This window comes from Plectropomus leopardus, chromosome 8 (genome assembly GCF_008729295.1).
Source record: "Plectropomus leopardus isolate mb chromosome 8, YSFRI_Pleo_2.0, whole genome shotgun sequence".
In the NCBI taxonomy this organism is placed as follows: Eukaryota; Metazoa; Chordata; class Actinopteri; order Perciformes; family Serranidae; genus Plectropomus; species Plectropomus leopardus.
In genome coordinates, this window is record NC_056470.1 from 33,125,417 (window position 1) to 33,144,045 (window position 18,629).

The window sequence follows — 18,629 nt, forward strand, 5'->3', positions numbered from 1 at the left end:
TTCTTGTTGCACGCCCATTTAGCAGCTTACATCATCCGTTTTAACTCTTTCCAGTTGGGGAGCAAGTGCAGCTACCAGCCCTTACCACTGAAATGAGCCAATCTGGAGTTAATATAATAATAATGTTTTATTTATGTATCCCCTTTTAAAAACAGTCTGTAACAAACAGGTTTCCTGCAGATCTGAAAAAAGTCTTAGAAGGCGTTGAAATCATTAATCTAAAAACAAGGCCTTAATTGGTATTACATTGACATAAATTAATCTTTCAAAAGTCTTCAAAATGCTCAGACATAGGAAGTAGGATTTTATGAACCTGAAATCTCAAAATAATTGGTAACATCTATTTTTTGTTTATTGAATAAATTCCTTTTCTTAATCTCTACATGATGTGTATCCAAGTGGTGGAATCTCACATGCACATTAAAAACAAACACAAAATTGTCTGGAAAACTATCCAGAAATGCCAGAAATGTCCCACTTCTGTTGGTTAACTAAATAGATACCTTTATGATACTATAATATCTTCACTGTCCTCTGCGTGTTCCACTCCTAAAAGAACTGTAGTTTTTTCACATTATTTGACATTGATAATCTAACTTTTTCACTGGACAGAAAAGTCATGTTTTATGTTACAGTAAGCATTTCAAGAAAATAAAATTGTCAATTTGGCTATTGGAAAATTGGACATAAACTCAAGTCCAAGTGCCATTAAAAAGTCTTAAATCTAGCCCTAAGCTGTAGGAACCCTGTGGTAGGTCATAAATAGAATTTTAAAATAAATTCTGTGTTAAATCGGAAGCTAATGAAGGGGTTAAAGAATTGGGGTGATGTGGGACTGATAACTAGTTTTTGTTAACAGCCTGGTCGCTGCATTTTGTACCATTTGAAATCGAGGTACGGGAAATGTGTAATACAAGTGAAGAGTGAGTCTTTTTTCATTTTTTATTTAGTCTTTATTTATTCAAATAACAGAACATTCCCAGACATTGGACCTCTTAAAAATGTATGTATTTAAAATAAATAAATTATTTAAAAAAGCAAGCAAAATAGTCACTATACTCAAGTATACAGAACAATATGTTGTATCAAATAAACACAGCTGAGATTTACAGAGATAGGAGGCATAAAGAGCAGATCACATACAGCTGAAGTGGAAAACAATGACATTTTGAATATTTCATTATAATAAAATCTATTACATCTGAATATACTTGACCAAAACCTCAGATATAATGTAATTTGTGTCCACCTTTGTGTGTAAATGTCCATTTTCAGTTGCAGTCTCACCGTCATTTATTCTCTATGAGTTTTTTGCATCCACTGGGTTATAGATGGTGGTTTTGCATCTTTCCAGTTCACTGTTATCATTTTATCGGCAATCAGTGAAAGTATCCTCAGTAAATACATCTGGTCCACACTATGTTTCTCTTTAGGAATCACTACTAAAAGAAAATTAATGGGTCTGATGAGACATAAAACTCAGTAAATTTGTAAAGATTTTTTTAACGCTTATCCAAAACTCTTTATTATTGGGCAGTCCCAAAAAAATATGCGTGCGCTCCCCAGTTTTTCCCACAATATATCCAACACAATACCACTGAAGTTTCTTCCATATATAACACTATAATGAGGAGTCGTAAAGTATCTGATTTTCAGTTTCCAGTCGAACTCTTTACATAATTTGACTATTGATTCCTTTGTGACAGTTTGCACACAGATCTTCAGATATATAATCTTCAGTTACTTTATTTAATTCCAGTTCCCATCTCTCTTTAATGTTTCGGGTATTTTTTTAAAGTTATAAGCCTTTTAAAAGATATGTTTTTTTAAGTTTGAAAGCATTTTTCTGCAAGTTGCAGTAGTCTAAACCGGAAAAGATTAAAGTGTGCAGCATGAATGATGATGTTATACACAAACACAGAGCCGATCTGTCATATGGGCTGTTTTGCATTGCCTGTCTTCAGCATAGATTTTGATCTGAGATTCCTGCAGCCGCTCAGCTCTGCTCTCATGCATGCATTTGTGTTGGTCTACTGAGAGGAGTAATGCATCCAGTGCGTCCGTGAACCAGCGGCTCCTTGCTAAACCAGTCTGTGTATTAGAGCAACATGTATTGCACAACATGACCTAGTATAGCCTATATATTACATAACATGAACTCATTGAACCTTTCATACATTGTTGAACAACTGCTGAGTGGATAGACTATTTATAGGTCCCCATTGCCTGACAGTGGTTCATTTGTTATGGCTTATACTGTGCACTGCAGAGAATATTTAGATGAAAAAAAATTGCAATTATTGTTAAATTTAGTAGGTCTGTATACTGTATTCACCTCACTATTATGAAGCAAAGATTAACTTAACATGATGTGTTTGAAAAGGGATATGTGACTCATAACGTGCCATTAATGCAGCTAAACCGCTGATTGCCTGTGATGGTTTCTTCCTGTCAACTTCACCTGGCTGTCTCTTTTTGCGTTTGATGTACCTTCCCATCTGCCTGCATGTGTGCATTTAACCCTTCGAAAGTTGAGAAAATTGTCTTGATTTCTTTTAAAAACATGGGAAGAAGGTAATAGGCAACTTGAGAGGAAATTACCCCAATATTAGCAAAAATTCAGCAAAAAAGGGACCAGAAAATTATCTGAAAATAAGCAGAAAGTAGGAAATTAAAAACAAAACAAATAAAGAAATGATTTGGCGAAAATGCATAATAATTATAAATTTAGTTGCCTGGATATTTTACCTAAACTTTTTTTTTAAGTTTCTAAATCTACTGATTATTTGCAATTTGCAGGATATTTCTTGCAAAACGTCCTATTGCCTTTTCCCCATGTTTGAAAGAAATGAGACCATTGCAGTCAGGATTCAAGGTTCAAGGTTCATTTCATTGTCATACTGTATTTGTTGACTCATGAAAAGAACGAAACTTGTGACTCAGGTCCAGCAGCATAAGATAAAGCGACAGTTTACAAAGGGCTTAATTATTTAAACTGAATAACTTCTTAAACAAATAAAGAAAACTGGAATAACTTTATATGTGACTTTTTAAGAGGGCCTATAATAAGAAAAAGCAACATAGGTAAAAAAAAAAAACAGAGCAGCACCGTAGCAGAATACTTGTGAAAGGCATCTGAGCACCACACTATAAAAAGGATCCAGGTTTCAAAGGGTTAAAAAAAATAGTGTGTGTATCATGAGAGATAGAGGAAAGAAAAAATCCCACCCACATTACAGTACAACACACTCGGATGCTCTGTGTGTGTACAGCATCATTACTCACAGATCCCATGTGCACGTTCTTGTTTTTTCCTGCCCGTATTCTGAGAAACAAGCCGATTTCTGCAGCTTCACGCATCTCACATCTGCTTAAATCCCACCTTTTACTAAAGTTGCTCTTCCTCTGTGCAGCGTTGGGGTCCTTGTATGACTTACACGTGCTGCATGCATTTTCAATCTATTTTTAAGTTTTGCGCTTATTTTATTGTGGTTGTTATTGTTTTTAGTTCCAGTTTAATATTGGTGAGTGCAGGTCTGGGCGATATGGCTTTAAAATAAGATTACAATGTTTTTAGGCTATATTGCGATACACAATGTATATCTAGATGTTTTGAAACTCCTCTGAACTACTGTAAACTGCAAAAATACATAATTATTAACTGAACTACAGTTCCAAATAAAGTAGCTACTGACATAAAATTATGTTACATAATCTACTGTCGTAATAAAGTTTAATAAAGACTGTTATAAAGGTAACTAAAGTACTATCATAATAAAGTTAAATAAAGTATTGTTATAATTAAATAAATCAAAGTGGAACCAAGGTGCTTCGCTGAGTTTGCAGCTTCTGCGACACACATTTTAATTTTGTGGAATATGCTGTTACTCTTCTGCATTTCTTTAGTATTTTATGCAACGTAGCAACCAACCACAGACCAGACAATCTTTGTTATAACAAAAAAAGTTCATTATGATGTGACAAGTTTTAGTTAAAATGTGAAAAACAAAAGTAAAAGTAATAGAGTAAGGGTAAGAAAAGTGAAGAGAAACTCGTCACATTGTTACCTGATGCGAATCAGTTTGTTTTGGTTTATTTGTTTGCTTGTATTCTTCAAAGCAAACGCTTCGAGAATAACTAACATTTTGGGTTAAGTTTACTATACACTTGTGTTTTCTCACACTTACGTTGTGAATGGTCATGAGATTTGTTCACGGGTCCTTGAAAAAATCATGCAATTGTGTGGGAGTCCAGGATCACGCAGCACCAGTTTCAAAAGTATTTGCATTTCTCGACTGCACAGACGTCCTCGTTTTATGCGAGGACCTTCTCTATATCAGTGAAATACCACTTCAAGCAATTTGAACAAGACATGAAACACTTTGCTCATAATCAGCCTTCACTGCTCCATATTGCATCATTTGAAGACAGAGATTTGATTACCAGCTCATTAAATACATTTTTAAATGAAGTAACTGAGTGTAATTAGTTAGTTTTCACACTGATTAACACTGACATTGTTTAATCAGATTAACGCAACAATCCCGACCTAATCGTGAAGCTCTCCAGCTCGCTCTCTCTGGCAGAGCGATGCACCTCAGCCACCCATCGGGTTCTGCATGAGTGTGCGCCGAGGCAATTATGTTGCCTAGGTCCAAGTATCTGCAACACCGCCAGTGATTTGGAAGTGGTTGGTGCAGCACAAATTTTCCACAGATGTGTTTTTTTTTTATGAGGGCTGTGGAGCTTTAATTGGTTTTCAGAGTGTCTGCACTGCTGGTTGAATGTGACGTCCATCCTCATCATAAATTGAGTATATAGCATTGATGGTCGCTGATTATTTTCACAGATGCCAGTCCATCTTTGGCAAATATTTACCATTTTGGGGCTGCTGTTTTAAGCAGCTACTGCAGGGCTCCAACTAATGATTAATTCTACAGTGACTCTCTCTTGTAACTTGTTTTGGCCGACCATCGCTCCAAAATGCAACAATATTTATTTAAGTTCAGATAAAAGCTGAAAATCCACACACTGGAGAAGCAATAATTTGGTAAAAAAATTGCATTTTTACCCAAGAAAGTACTTACAGGATTGTCAAAATAGTTGCAGATTAATTTTCTGTTTATAAATGAATTTATCTAAAAGCTACTACACTTAAAATATGACAAGTGATAAGTCTTATTTAAAAAAATCTCCATAAATGCAAATCTAAATCTAACCAGGTCTAACTTTTTCACCAGACCAAAAATGTATTTTTTAGTGTTACAATATTTTGCTCCCAACTTTTAAAAGTGTAGGTACATTTTTTTAAAACATAGCTCAGGAGTGGTCAGCAGCGTCTTTAAAGGTTGCTTATTAGTAGAATCACAACAGTAGTTATGCATTTTAAAAGGAAAACATATTTGTGTGGCTGTAACCTAAAGCAGGTCACTCTTTGCAGGATGTGAACTGTTGCGTTCTCAGTTTGTGTTTTTACGAGCCAGCAGACTGAATTTGTCCCCTCTGCTTCCACAGGTTGTACAGACTTTGGAGGACCACCACCAGGAAGTGCTGTCTCTGTACAGGGACTTTGGATTTGCCGGCCTGATCGCTCAGGATTCGGAGTTTGCCCTCTGCAACGTACCCGCCTACTTCTCGTCGCACGCGCTCAAACTGAGCTGGAACGGCAAGAACCTGACCACACACCAGTACCTGCTGTCTGAGGCCGCCAGGCAGCTCGGGCTGAAGACACAGCACCTGCCCTGCTTCGCTGCTCTGCTGGGTACGACGCAACACACACACACACACACACACACACATACACACACACACACACACAAACATTTCCCCCACATTCCTCTCACTGAAACACACACCTCTTGTTGTGAGCTTTATTTTGGTTCTCGTTGTCTGTCGTCCGTGTTCACTGACGCAGCAAACATTAAAAAGAGTTTCTGTCTCACAGGAAATCATATTTTGCCCGATGAGGACCTGGCTGCCTTCCACTGGAGTCTGCTGGGACCAGAACACCCACTAGCTTCTCTCAAGGTACCGAATTATTGAAGTCCTCTGCAAACCACAGCTCATTTACGAAGAGAATAATAGCTCTAATAATCACGTAATGACACTGTAAGTAGTTAGTTAGTGACGTGAGCCCTGGTTTTAACACAAATGCTTTACTTGAGACTTACTTTTCATTTCTAATTATATCTGTTTTAATATATTATGACTATTTCTTCTATCGATCTTCTATCTACTCTTAATTTGCTGTTGCTAAGTCCACATCCACTGTAGCTACAGTTTCATGCCGAATATGGCAATATTCTGAATTTGAACATATTACATTTTTTCTGAATTTGATGTGGAGTATTTTCCGATCAAGATATGGGAGAAGATGGGATATGCGGGTATTATTGGGGTTTCAGCAGCATTATTTGCGTCTCAATTGGGGTTTTTACTGCATTTTGCGACACGCTGCCTCTCGTCTGTTTACAGTCGGCTCTGTGCGTTGTCATGGATACATTGTACACAAACCAACTTGCCAACAGTTTGCAAGGCAGTGGGGTAGAGATGCAGAAAAGCCAGCATTCCTGGTCGGCAGAAGAAACACACCTTCTTTTGAAGATTATGAAAGTTATGAAAGTCTTGGAAAAAACAGGTTTTTGGATATTTGCAAATATGGCAGTGCCGACCTTTTAAGAGGCTTGTTGAAGGATTGGAAGCAAAATGACAAATGGCTCCAGCTGTTGTATTTTCCACTAATTTGACGTGATGTTAGGGCACCATAACCGGAGTATGCACAGCTGCATGTTAACGGGAGTGTTTGCGGAATATTCATTTTTATTAACCATGTAAATAGTGTAGTTGGACGACTGTCTTATTCAAAACAGTCAGCAAAAAGCGGACTGTTTTGTGCTCGTAAACAGGGATTTGTTTTTATTTTGAAAATCATCTCTGTGCATACCGAATGACCATTCACGAACACAGGCATGCACGTGTCAGTGTAAACAGAAAGCAGATTGTCTACAAATACAAGAGATTGTTTACCGCAGAATTAGAATATATGTGTGGCGTTAGCTGAGGACGTAGTGATGGGGGGGTGTTCAGCAAGCTTCCTGTTTTTATTTTTATCTTGTGTGTGTCCCTTTTTAATCATTCGGTTTGCCCTCTGAATTCGGGGGTTTTTGCGGGTCTAAAAACGCAGCGCAGGCAGAACTGCTCGTGATTTTTTATTTATTTATTTTCCCCTCAGCAGCAGTTTGTGCAGTTTGAGTCGTGGGTTGGGTAATTGATCTGTCGATCAGGACGTAACTGATCAGATCAGAGGAGGAGAGTAGACAGGGTTCCCTCTGATCCTCACAAAGAGAATTTATTCATTAATCTCAAAATTAGGCCCTAAATGGTATTTAAATGTCTCAAATCAATCTTTAAAAAGACCTAAATTCTAAGACATAAGGGGTGGGATTTTTTTGAATAACTTTCTGATATTGCATGGTATACACTCAAAATAATGAGTAACTTAAAAAAACAAAAAAGTTACCAAATGCTTCCTACATTAAAGTCATTAAAAAGGCATTATTCACGTTACATTAAATATCTGGGCAAAATTCTCTTTTCCCAAGTGCATGTTTTTTTTATGGTTACTGTAAAATTAAATTTCCATCAGAGCAGCATTAATAAAGTCTAAGATTAGAGGGAAGAGAATGCAAACTTTTAGACTCAGCGATGTTGACAATTAAGTTTGACTTGAACTGCGACTGGCGTTCTGCTGCTCGCTCTGTGCCCAGAGGACGCTCTGAGTGCCGTGCAATCGAATGGTATCCATATTTCTGTAGCACTCATAAAAAACAGTCGAGGTCCAAATAGAAAGTCAATACTTGGTGGAAGATGTTTTAATTAAAAACAAATTTATAAAGGGTAATTTAGATATTTGTTTTGAGAACTTTTCATCATTTCTCAACACCTTGTCTGCCAACACAAAACTTGAGTGAAATATTTGAACTTTCTGTTTCTGATGTTGTTTAGACTACTTAATATGCACCGCAGACAAATTTTCATGGTCACTGTGTACAAAAAAACTGTCTCTTTTTCTTGCGGTCATGGTGTAAGTGTGATAACAGACTTGGAGGTGGTGCTGTATGTGAAAACAATGGACCGCACTGAGAAAAAGCCACTTCACTGCTTGCCTTTGCATTCCTCACCAGTTCACCCGTCATTTTTATATATCTGTACACCTTGTTGTGTGTTGCTGCTCACCAGTGACTCAGGAGGCCTCGTGATTTAGAAATTACCTCCACGTCTGTTTTTCTTGTGGCTCATCTGCACGGGTCAAGCAAAGTCTTCATTTTACTCGAATTTACTGACGTTTTCCTGCAGATATGAAGCGTGCAGTCATTTGTTATTCCACTCTTCACACCGCAGACTCACGGCTCGGCACCACCAGCGACAGTGTACCGCGTTATTATTATTTTGTTTGATTTTGTTTTTAAAAATGTGGGTTAAACAAGCAGATTTGATTCTGCCTCCCATTGTCATATTTAATCATCACGCTCACCCAGGAATTTCATGTGCATGAAAACCTTTGTGCTGTTGCTGTCCTCAGGTGCGAGCCCACCAGTTGGTGCTGCCGCCCTGTGAGGTGGTGATCAAGGCCGTCTCTGAGTACGTCTCCTCCATCAAAGACCTGGGAAACCTCGACGCCATCGCCAGAGATGTCTTCAAACAGTCACAGGTGGGTCTTTTGTGCACTGATGAGTTTTTGTCAGCCTTCTTTATCAGGGATGGGGATCAAAATCCAGTTAGAAATTTGTTTTTCCAGCAATACAAAATGAATAGTAGAGGTAGAACTACAACCTGAACTCTACGACTGAAAGTGACAGTAAAACCAGTCCTGTTAAAAAGGTATTTTTGCCTTCCACCAGATGGTAGAAAACTATCGATATTTGTATCAACAAGGACTTGAATCGTTAACAAGTCTCGATAATGGTATCAATATCATAAAAATAAACAATCGCCTCTCTTATTTGGATTTAATTTGAACTGATTGAAATTTACTTTCATTATCTATCTCTGACCGCACAAAGCAGACTGTTGCTGTTGGTTAAATAGGTCGTCACTGTTGACACAAGACCCTGAGTCAGCGTCTGGACTTCCTCACACATCAGTGTTAAACCAGGATTATGTGGTTTCACTTCATCAGAAGAAGCTGCTGCTACGTTTACAGTGTTTATTACACAGCAAAGACAAATCAGCTGATTTCTCAAAGTGGACATTTGATTTTTTAGTCACGTACGTTTGTGTGTTTGTGATTTAGGACGAAGAGTTCAGTAACATTTCATCAAATCCACGTCCCTGTTGAATCTATTTTTATGGTTCGGGGTGGAAAACTCTTTGCACCTCACAGTTCAATTCCAATCCGTGACCAGAGAAAACAGAAACATTACGGTTTTGCTCCAGATGTAGAAAATCTACAACTACCAGTTTGGCTGTGCAAAATGACGAAATATATCAGGCGGTGATAAAAAAAAGTCCATTGTTTCATGTTATGCTTATATTGTTTTTGTCGTTTATGTCACGCTATGCGTCAATCCGCGTGGCCGAGGGGGCGTCTACACAATGTAAGCCAAAACATGGCGGAGCTGGAAAGCGATGCTGAACGTTGACATTTAGGTCAAGACACTGACGCCGACCGCCCGACTCAAAACGAGGAGGAGCTCGAACCCATCAGAGGGGCGACTCCTAAATTGGTAGTGCAGTGACATCGTCTTGATTTGTCTTTGATCAGCGCTGCTTAGTTTTACCGTTTGATGAGATTTCAGTCCGAATTTGAGAGAGATCCGGCTCAGTGCTCTTTAAGTCCACAGTGGCGGGTAATACGAAAATGCGGAGTAAAGGCTGTAGTTTGAACAACAGTCTTAGTGCCAGCGAAACACCGGCCACATACGTCAACCTGAATGTGTGGGAACCCTGATTTCTAGATCCAGTACCATTTTCTTTCTGGTTCTTTCTTTGGTCTGAATTAGGAAAAACTCAGCAACAGATGTGTGCGTCCTCCAGCTGAGCTTCTCAGCGTTTTCACTGTCGTCATCGCAGCATGTCGACATAATGCTTTGATTGCTTCCTTTTCAGTCTCGTATGGAGGACAAGGTGGAGCGATTCAAGAAAGCTGTGGAGTATTTCTCAGCTGCCTCCAAACCTCGCTCGCCCAACATGGGGCCCTCCTCTTTCATCCGTGAGTAAGAAGAAGAAACGACAGTCTGTACCAGGAATACTCAACTTTCTATGCTTGATCTTAGGACATACCCAGGAATTCAGGACATTTGTCGGATTTTAGGACGTTCCTAGGATTTTTGGACGTTTCTGGGATTTTATGTTGGCTCTAGGATTTTAGGACATAACTAGGAGTTTTGGACATTTTTAGGATTTTAGGAAGTTTTTAGGATAGTAGGACATATCTAGGATTTCAGGACATTTCTTAAAAATTTTGGACTTTTCTCAGATTTTTGGATGTGTCTAGGATTTAAGGAAAATTCTAGGATTTAAGGACGTTTCTAAGATTTTAGGACATTTCTAAGAATTGGTGGTAAGATTTGGTCTAAAAGCCCCATTTTGAGTAACACTGGTCTACGCCAAAATGCAATCATTTTTTGCCCTCTAAATATGTGTTTTTAAAGAGAAAATGTTCACTAACGTCCTTGTTTTCTTCCTGCTCAGTACCTGGGTTTGGTTTTGGGGGACCACCTGGCCACATGGGACCTATGCAGCCTGGAAAAAATCAGGTAGATTCTTAGCCCGATAATCCTTTGTCCTCTTTGATGTGTGTGTAATTTGTTCCCTGCTCTCTACATGAATCTACATGTAGCCGAGTGGATTAAGTTTTTGCTCTTTGAAATCCCTTTGTGGCATGTGCTCATTTAGGGGAAAAACTGGCTGAGAGGAGGAGGAGGCCGCAGTCCTTTCCCGTCTCAAATCCTCCCACCAGCCTTGATTAGATGCTTCTGGTTTGATCTGAAATAAAATAGGACAGTATTAGTTCATGTCCCTGAAATCTCCTCCCTCCTCCTCCTTTTCATCCTTTTTCAATCCAATTTTCTTTCTCCTGTTCCTCTCACAGTTCCCTCCCCCCCAGGTTCCAGGGTTAAAGCCACCCTATCAAAATGCGCCATACGGACCTGGCTCCACCCCTCTGTTCCAGAACGCGCCGCCACCGTCCCAAGACTGCAACGACTCGCTTACGAACAAGATGGGCTTCTCTGATTGGTCGGCTCCATATGATTCCACTCAGGGGGGAAACCGATTACCCAATCATCACACCGCCACCCAGTCTGGTCCCTCTCCGTCTCCTTCATCGTCATCAGATGGAGATGAACCCAACGACAGCAACGCAAAGTAAGACGCACGCAAGTCGTGTTGAGGCTGCATTCACACCCGATCAGGTGTTAATTATCCGCAGCTCGAGAGTGTCTCGCGTCTCGTGTCTCGCGTCTCGTGTCTCGCGTCTCGTGTCTCGCGTCTCGTGTCTCGCGTCTCGTGTCTCGCGTCTCGTGTCTCTTTTTTTATCGTGTGCATGATTGGCTTCTGTCTTTTGGCTCAGCTGCCTCCATGTTGAGAACCGTGTGCAGACAAGTCTGAATTTCGCACAGAGCCACTTTTAAAATGATGCGAGAGGCCAAACTGCGAAAGTACACAAGAAGCATAATGTTCCAATGGCCCTCCTTTGCAAAAGAAATGTATGACAGAAAGTTGGACGTACGGTCATTTTCACGCAAAGCTCTGCATTTATCAATGTGCACGTGAAAATAAAAAATGAAATAAAATGATTAAAAAAAAATTAAAAATGATGATAAATACATTTTAAATAATAAAAATCAAATAAATCGGCAGATGATTTTCTCTAGAGCTGTACAAAAGAGGGCTAATAACACTAATATTACTACTAGTCATGATTTTTGCCGCAATGGTGTAATGCATAACGTCACACATTATATCAACATGTTGATACATGACTAACTGGTAAAACAAATTTTAATATGTAGAATATTTAATGGAAAATTACTTACGTCTGTAGGACAGTCTGCTCTCCTCCCGTCCGTTTGACAGTAAAACGTCATGTTTAATGTCACGCATCTCAACACAAACGGCCGCAAAGTATTCATTTGGGGAAAGTACACTCAGTATAGTACACAAATATTCATGTCAGTATTTTCTTATAGACTGACCACAAGCTGCCGATTATATGGCATTATTTTAATGTGCGACAGCAATGCAAGCAAGTAAAAGTCTGAATGTGTATTTTTAAATTGCAGATGAGCTCACGATAGAGTGAGTCAGGAGTAGTGAATAAGTGAATAATTTCGGACACAGTTATAGACGTGTTGACTGGCTGGCTTTCTGTCAACAAGCTTACAGCGTGAAGTAGCGAGGGTACAGTTTAGAGATTGAGGAATTACAGGAGGAGGACGAGGAGGAGCAGAGATGCGCTTGAGATTTTAAAGTTTTTGTCTCTCCATGTTTTACTGACCCATCAGTGCTCAAAAAAGTTTAAAAGTCTGAATAGGAACACCTCGGACGTGTTATCATCCGTGTTAAGTTTCTGAGCAGCTCATGTTGCTGCTAATATCCTTTTTGCAATAAGCATCAAACTCCAGCATTCATACGGTCATGAAAAACCGAGAGAAGTTATGGAAATTACAAATAGAATATTTCTAGGCCTGAAAAAGTCTTTTGAAAATCAAGTATACCCTGAAAGTTGTGGAAAAGTCATGGAAATTTGTTTCAAGAACCTGTTTAATAAAACACGAGGTGTTAAAGGACCGTAGGAAATTGAAATCCATCAATAATTTTTGTTTTTACAGTTTCTGGCTGTGATAAATAGTGTTATTTTGGTGATATTTAAATCAAACAAAAACCAAATAAAACTCATAAAATGTTTTTTTTTTAATTTTTTTCTAAGTCACCAATAAATAATTGAAGAAAAAAATGCTCCAAATTTTCAGATGATTAAAAAAACAGCAGTGAAATAAATACAAAATACCAAAATTTAAAGTTGGATGCCTCCCAAGTGCTTGAAAAATGATTTAATATACCTAATATACCTATTTGCACTTCCCCGTCCCTCTCATCAATGAAAAACAGACCATAAATTATATTTAAATATTCAGTGCTAATGCTGTTCTGAATTCATTATATTTTTAGTAATAGCAATAAAGAACCAGTAAGGATTATCGATGGTCATTTCAGAGAATTCATGGTCTTTAACATTTGCCTCAAAGTCATGGAAAAGTCCTGGAAATATATTGGTAGAAATGTATTTGTTTGAGGAAGTGTTTTGTCTGCAGAAACTGTGATGTGTATCAGCACACACATGCTGAATGACTAAACACTCCCATGAACCCTCTCTCTCAGCCATTTGACGGACAAGCCCTCTCGGTGGGAGGATCCTGCTGGAAGGGGGGGCTCTGCCTCTGGAGACGGTTCCCAAGGCAACGGGAGCGGGTCAAACATTCCGTCACTGTTGTCTATGGCGACGCGGAGTCACATGGACATAACCACACCTCCTCTGCCTCAGGTGTGTCACCAGGAGAGATTTAAACAAAAATTCAAACCAAATAAAGAGTTTTAAGTCTTGTTGAAAAGTTGTCACCATGTTTCCTGTTTGTTTGTTTGTTTGTTTGTTTGTTTGTTTTCTTCAGGTCAGTGCTGAGGTTCTACGTGTAGCTGAGCACAGACACAGAAGAGGACTGATGTATCCCCAGATTTATCACATATTGACCAAGGTAAACAATTTTGTTCTTGATTTTATTGTGTTTATGTACACTCACCGGCCACTTTATTAGGTACACCTTGTTGGTACCGGGTTGGACCCGCTTTGCCTTCAGAACTGCCTTAATTCTTCATGGCAAAGATTCAACATGTTGCTGGATTTTGGTCCATATTGACATGATTGCATCACGCAGTTGTTGCAGATTTTTCGGCTGCACGGGCATGATGTGAATCTCCCGTTCCAGCACATCTCAGAGGTGCCCTATTGGGTTGAGATGTGGTGACTGTGGACCATTTCAGTCCAGTGAACTCATTGTCATGTTCTGGAAACCAGTTTGAGGTATGAGCCGTGTGACATGGTGTGTTATCCTGCTGGAAGTAGCCATCAGAAGAAGGTGCATCATAAAGCGATAAAGGGACATGGTCAGCAACAAGACGCAGGTGGACTGTGGCATTAAAACAAAGCTCAGTTGGTACTAAGGGGCCCAAAGTGTGCCAAAAAATATCCCCCCACACCACTCAGCCCCACCACCCCCTGAACCGCTATTTATTTTACCATTTTCATTTATGTTTTTTCTCTTTTATTTCCTTTTGTTTGTAGTTTGATTGCTTTTATCATTTCTGTCGTTGTTATTTTTGGTCGTTTTTTTTATTGTTTCATATGGACATCATGTGTCCTGCGTCTTGCATTATTTGTCCTCTGGTTTTAATTTTATCCCAACTCTGTCCTAGTTTCTTCTCGCTTGGGTTCAATAGGACTGTTTGGCTTTCCGTTGTTCTATAGTCGTCTATGTATCCCGTTTCTGCTTTGCTTTGATTGTTTGTTATGAAAGGAGCTATGTAGATAAAGTCGTTGTTATTGTTGTCCAGTTTTGGTGAGCCTGTGTGAATTGTAGCCTCAGTTTCTTGTTCTTAGCTGACAGCAGTGGCGCCTGGTGTGGTCCTCTGCTGCTGTGGCCCATCTGCTTCGAGGTTCGACACGTTGTGCGTTCAGAGATGCTCCTCTGCAAACCTCGGTTGTAACGAGTGGTTATTTGAGTCACCGTTGCCTTTTTATCAGCTCGAAAAAGTCAGGCCATTCTGCTCTGACCTCTGGCATCAGTAACGCATTTTCACCCAGTAAACTACCGCTCGCTGTTTTGTTTTGTTTTTTTTCGGACCGTTCTCTGTAAAGAGATGGTTGTGCGTGAAAATCTCAATAGATCAGCAGTTTCTGAAATACTCAAACCAGCCCGTCTGGCATCAACAACCACATATTGTGTTGCTGCCATGTGATTGGCTGATAAAATATTTGCATTAAGGAGCAGTTGAACAGGTGTACCTCATGAAGCGGCTGATGAGTGCTTGTCTCTACTTGCATGTATTTTACCTTTGCAAGGCCCCTAAGTCATCTTGGAAAGATTATAAAAATGGACATCAGAGCCTCCCTGTGATCACCTCTCCCTCTCCTCGCCCCCCTGCAGGGAGAGATGAAGATGCCAGTGTGTATAGAGGATGAGTGTAACTCGGAGCTGCCTCCTGCCTCTCTGCTGTTCCGTGCTGCCAGACAGTATGCCTACGGCGTCCTCTTCAGTCTGGCTGAAACGCACCGCCGCCTGGAGAGGCTCGCTCTCCGCAAGAGGGCTCCCCTGGAAGGTAGGTCCCGGGACTGAGTGGAGTGAGTAGATGAGAGGAGTACGGAGGACAGGAGAGTGTGTGGACTGTACGTACGCTCACATCTAATCTTTGATGTGTTTTTGGGAATCCAGCCAAAGGTTAAAGCTTTCCACAGATCTACAATACCGAGATAACAGTAGCTATATAGATTATATTTTCTGTGGTGGATGAGAATGCAGGAACTTGGAATCGAGTTGGTCTTTTTCTACTGCCTACACGAATGCTGAAACATCGTCCTCTGGGCGCTGCTTGGGTCACCGAAACACATTTTAGAACCAGGTATAAACGGTCTCTATGACAACAGTTAATGTAACGCTTTGTTAACAAGAGACGGGGATCAAAACCCAGTTCTATTGAGGACCCGGGTCCACTTTTTTTCCAGCCCGAAAATCGATTTGAGTTTGAGCTTATCGATTCTTTTGTTGAGTCTCGTGGATCCTATAACATAACGTTACATCTTAATCCAATAACTGGGCTGCATACATTGATTGTCCAATAATTTCTTTTTTTTTGTGGGTGCTGTCTCCGGCAAAAATAGACTTGGCGCGTATTTTACGTTGAGCAGAGTGGCGAGCAGCGTCTGTAACGCTGCTGAGACGTTCTGATGTGCGTGCGGTGGAATCACCTTCATTGTCTAGAACTTCTGCTATTGGCTCTGGAGGCCGTGTGAAGGCCGTAATGCACCGTTGATGGACCTGGTAGAATTTAGGGGTTAAGCGTGTTGGACTCCAGCCTGTCTCTCCAGTCTGGGGGTGTGCTGACTGACTGTTTGTAGTATGTTGTCCATGGATAAGTACCCTGTAAAAATCTGAACTGTTCCTTTAACGGCAAGTTTACAACATGTATGGTGGTAAAAGCACGACACCCGTTCAGCAGCTTTTAGTGTCTGATCGATCTGCTCCAATAAATGGGCTTTTCTGTGTTTGTTGTGACGGTAGCTGAGCTAAAGAGGCGGCAGTGACATCCCAAGCACCTCTCTGAAATGTAATGAGATTTTCAACTAAGGTCACTCGGAGCGAACACGCGAGAGCGCCGCGGAGCTCTGAAGAAAGACGCTGGATGCTGTGCTTTTACTCGGCGGCTGCATACGGTCTCTCCTCATTGGAAACAACTGAAAATGTTGCTGGCTGCTATGTGGACCAGCGCTGAGTTTTCAACACCGTTCTCCTGCCTCTGTGTTACAGTTCCTCCAGTGATTGTCAAAGAGTGGAGCAGCGGTAAAGCCAAGTCGGCCCTGACTCCGGAGCTGGTCCCGGCCCTGTGTTTCAGGGAGTGGACCTGCCCCAACCTGCGGCGGCTGTGGTTGGGTCGTGCCAGCGAGGACCGCTCCAGGAGAACCAGGGCCTTCCTGGCCTGCCTACGCTCTGACTGCCCAGCCCTCCTCAACCCAGCACAGGTCCCACAGCATCTGCTGCTCATGTGCTGCGTGCTCAGGTACGATGAGTGATGTGGACATCTATGTTAACTGATCATCACAGAGTCGCTGTTGACATGTGAGAATAAAGACTAAGGCACTGATACTCAACTCTCGGCCGCAGGTCAAATCTGGTCCCCAATAGAGCGCTGGGTGGCCCCCAAACGATTGGATAGATGGATAGATGGATGGATAGATGTTTTTTATTGATTGCCAGGAAATTTTTTAAAACACACAAATGAACTGCTGCAACAGGCTGTCACTGTAGCACGGCATCATGTTGGTAATTCACAATAAAGATAAAGTGAATCACACTGGGAATTGTTTTAATACTTTAAGTATACTTAAGGTGCCAGAGTGCATAAAACAGCATTAAAATAGAGCTTGCTTTTTTTAAAAAAAAAAAGAAAAGACAGTGGAGGATCCCCCATACTCCCCGACAGAGATCGTAGCTAAGCCCCTAATGTCCTAAAATCCAAGAAACATGCTGAAATCCTAGAAATGCCCTAAAATCCTAAAAAGGGCCTTTAATCCTAGAAATGTCCTGAAATTCAAGAAACATCCTAAAATCCTAGAAATGTCCTAAAATCTTAGAAATGTCCTAAAATCCCTAGAAACATGTATGGGGCTGCTGCCCCAAATGGCCCCTGGTCTTTTGTCATTTTATGAAAGTGGCCCCCAAAGCAAAGCCATTTGAGTCTCCCGGACTAAGGTACTAAAGTCACGTTATTGGACTCAGCACTCATTTCTTTTTTTGAGAGCCTTGTAATGTTTTTAGTGCACGGTGATAATTCAGTCTGTAAACTATTGACGTCAGTACGCTGCCACTCTGCTCTAAAGTTAGCTTTGTTTTTCCTTCTCTCTCAGGTATATGATGCAGTGGCCCGGAGGAAGGATCCTCCAGAGACATGAGCTAGATGCCTTTCTGGCTCAGGCTGTCTCCAGCCAGCTCTACGAACCCGACCAGCTGCAGGAGCTCAAGGTGAGGCCCCACTCCTCACTCCCTCGTCTTCGGATAAGTCACTTGATCACAAGATACTCATATTTCCGCTCACAGTTCTCATTTTAGTCCTAATTAGTTCATTTTAATTCAAAAGCCTGACATCCCCTGATCAACTCACAAAAATCAGTCTGGAGTCCCTTTCCTTGTTTGGGAATTTCTGGAGGGCGTGAACAACAAGCCCTACGACCAATCAGAGTGACAAAACACTGAGCAGCGGACAAATGAAAGAAGACAACAGTGTAGAGATGAGCTGCGACTGTGCACCATCAGTATATCCGCTTTTGCCATCAGAATTTAAAAGTCGTGCTCTCACAGAAAGTTTCATATGAGCTGCTGTCATCTTCGTTGTTTTTTGAAAATGCCTGAACAGCGCTCCTCTTTACAAAGCTAGGTCTGCGCTCGCTGTCTTATCCCCGACGTAAGCATCAAACCTGCATTATTTTAGATAATGACTGACCCACAGCGGGCCGGCTGGTCATCTGTCTGAACGGGAGGAGGATCACACACACGTCTGCCGGAGCAAATAAAACATGAGTTAGCAGACACCTCTGGTTCTTCGTTACATGTTCTTGTTTCGGTCTGTTTTTTCAGTGCACCCGGTCGCTCAAAATTCTGATGAGTAGATGCGTCCTCAGAGTGCTTTCACCACAAACCTGTTTAGTTCGGTTTGAACAAACCCTGTTCTTTTTGCCTGTTTTGTCGCCTTTGTTTTGGCTTCTCTGAAAGGTATCAGTCAGACTCTAGAGTGGACTGAACGACTGGACGGAGACCACATGAGGAGGAGAGTCTCAGCCCAGTTTGTGATCTGAAAGCAAA

At 40.8% G+C, this 18,629-nt stretch overlaps 1 protein-coding gene across 1 annotated transcript in view; it reads left to right on the forward strand.

Moving 5' to 3' along the window:
- Nucleotides 1-18,629, forward strand: part of fam120c (family with sequence similarity 120C) — a 28,882-nt gene that overhangs the window by 1,591 nt on the left and 8,662 nt on the right. Inside the window, exons 2-12 of the mRNA XM_042492322.1 lie at nucleotides 5,515-5,761; nucleotides 5,945-6,027; nucleotides 8,582-8,710; nucleotides 10,108-10,210; nucleotides 10,693-10,757; nucleotides 11,093-11,367; nucleotides 13,384-13,546; nucleotides 13,671-13,754; nucleotides 15,204-15,375; nucleotides 16,581-16,830; nucleotides 17,678-17,792. Coding sequence (XP_042348256.1) covers nucleotides 5,515-5,761; nucleotides 5,945-6,027; nucleotides 8,582-8,710; nucleotides 10,108-10,210; nucleotides 10,693-10,757; nucleotides 11,093-11,367; nucleotides 13,384-13,546; nucleotides 13,671-13,754; nucleotides 15,204-15,375; nucleotides 16,581-16,830; nucleotides 17,678-17,792 — 1,686 coding nt within the window. The remainder of the gene's footprint in view (nucleotides 1-5,514; nucleotides 5,762-5,944; nucleotides 6,028-8,581; nucleotides 8,711-10,107; nucleotides 10,211-10,692; nucleotides 10,758-11,092; nucleotides 11,368-13,383; nucleotides 13,547-13,670; nucleotides 13,755-15,203; nucleotides 15,376-16,580; nucleotides 16,831-17,677; nucleotides 17,793-18,629) is intronic.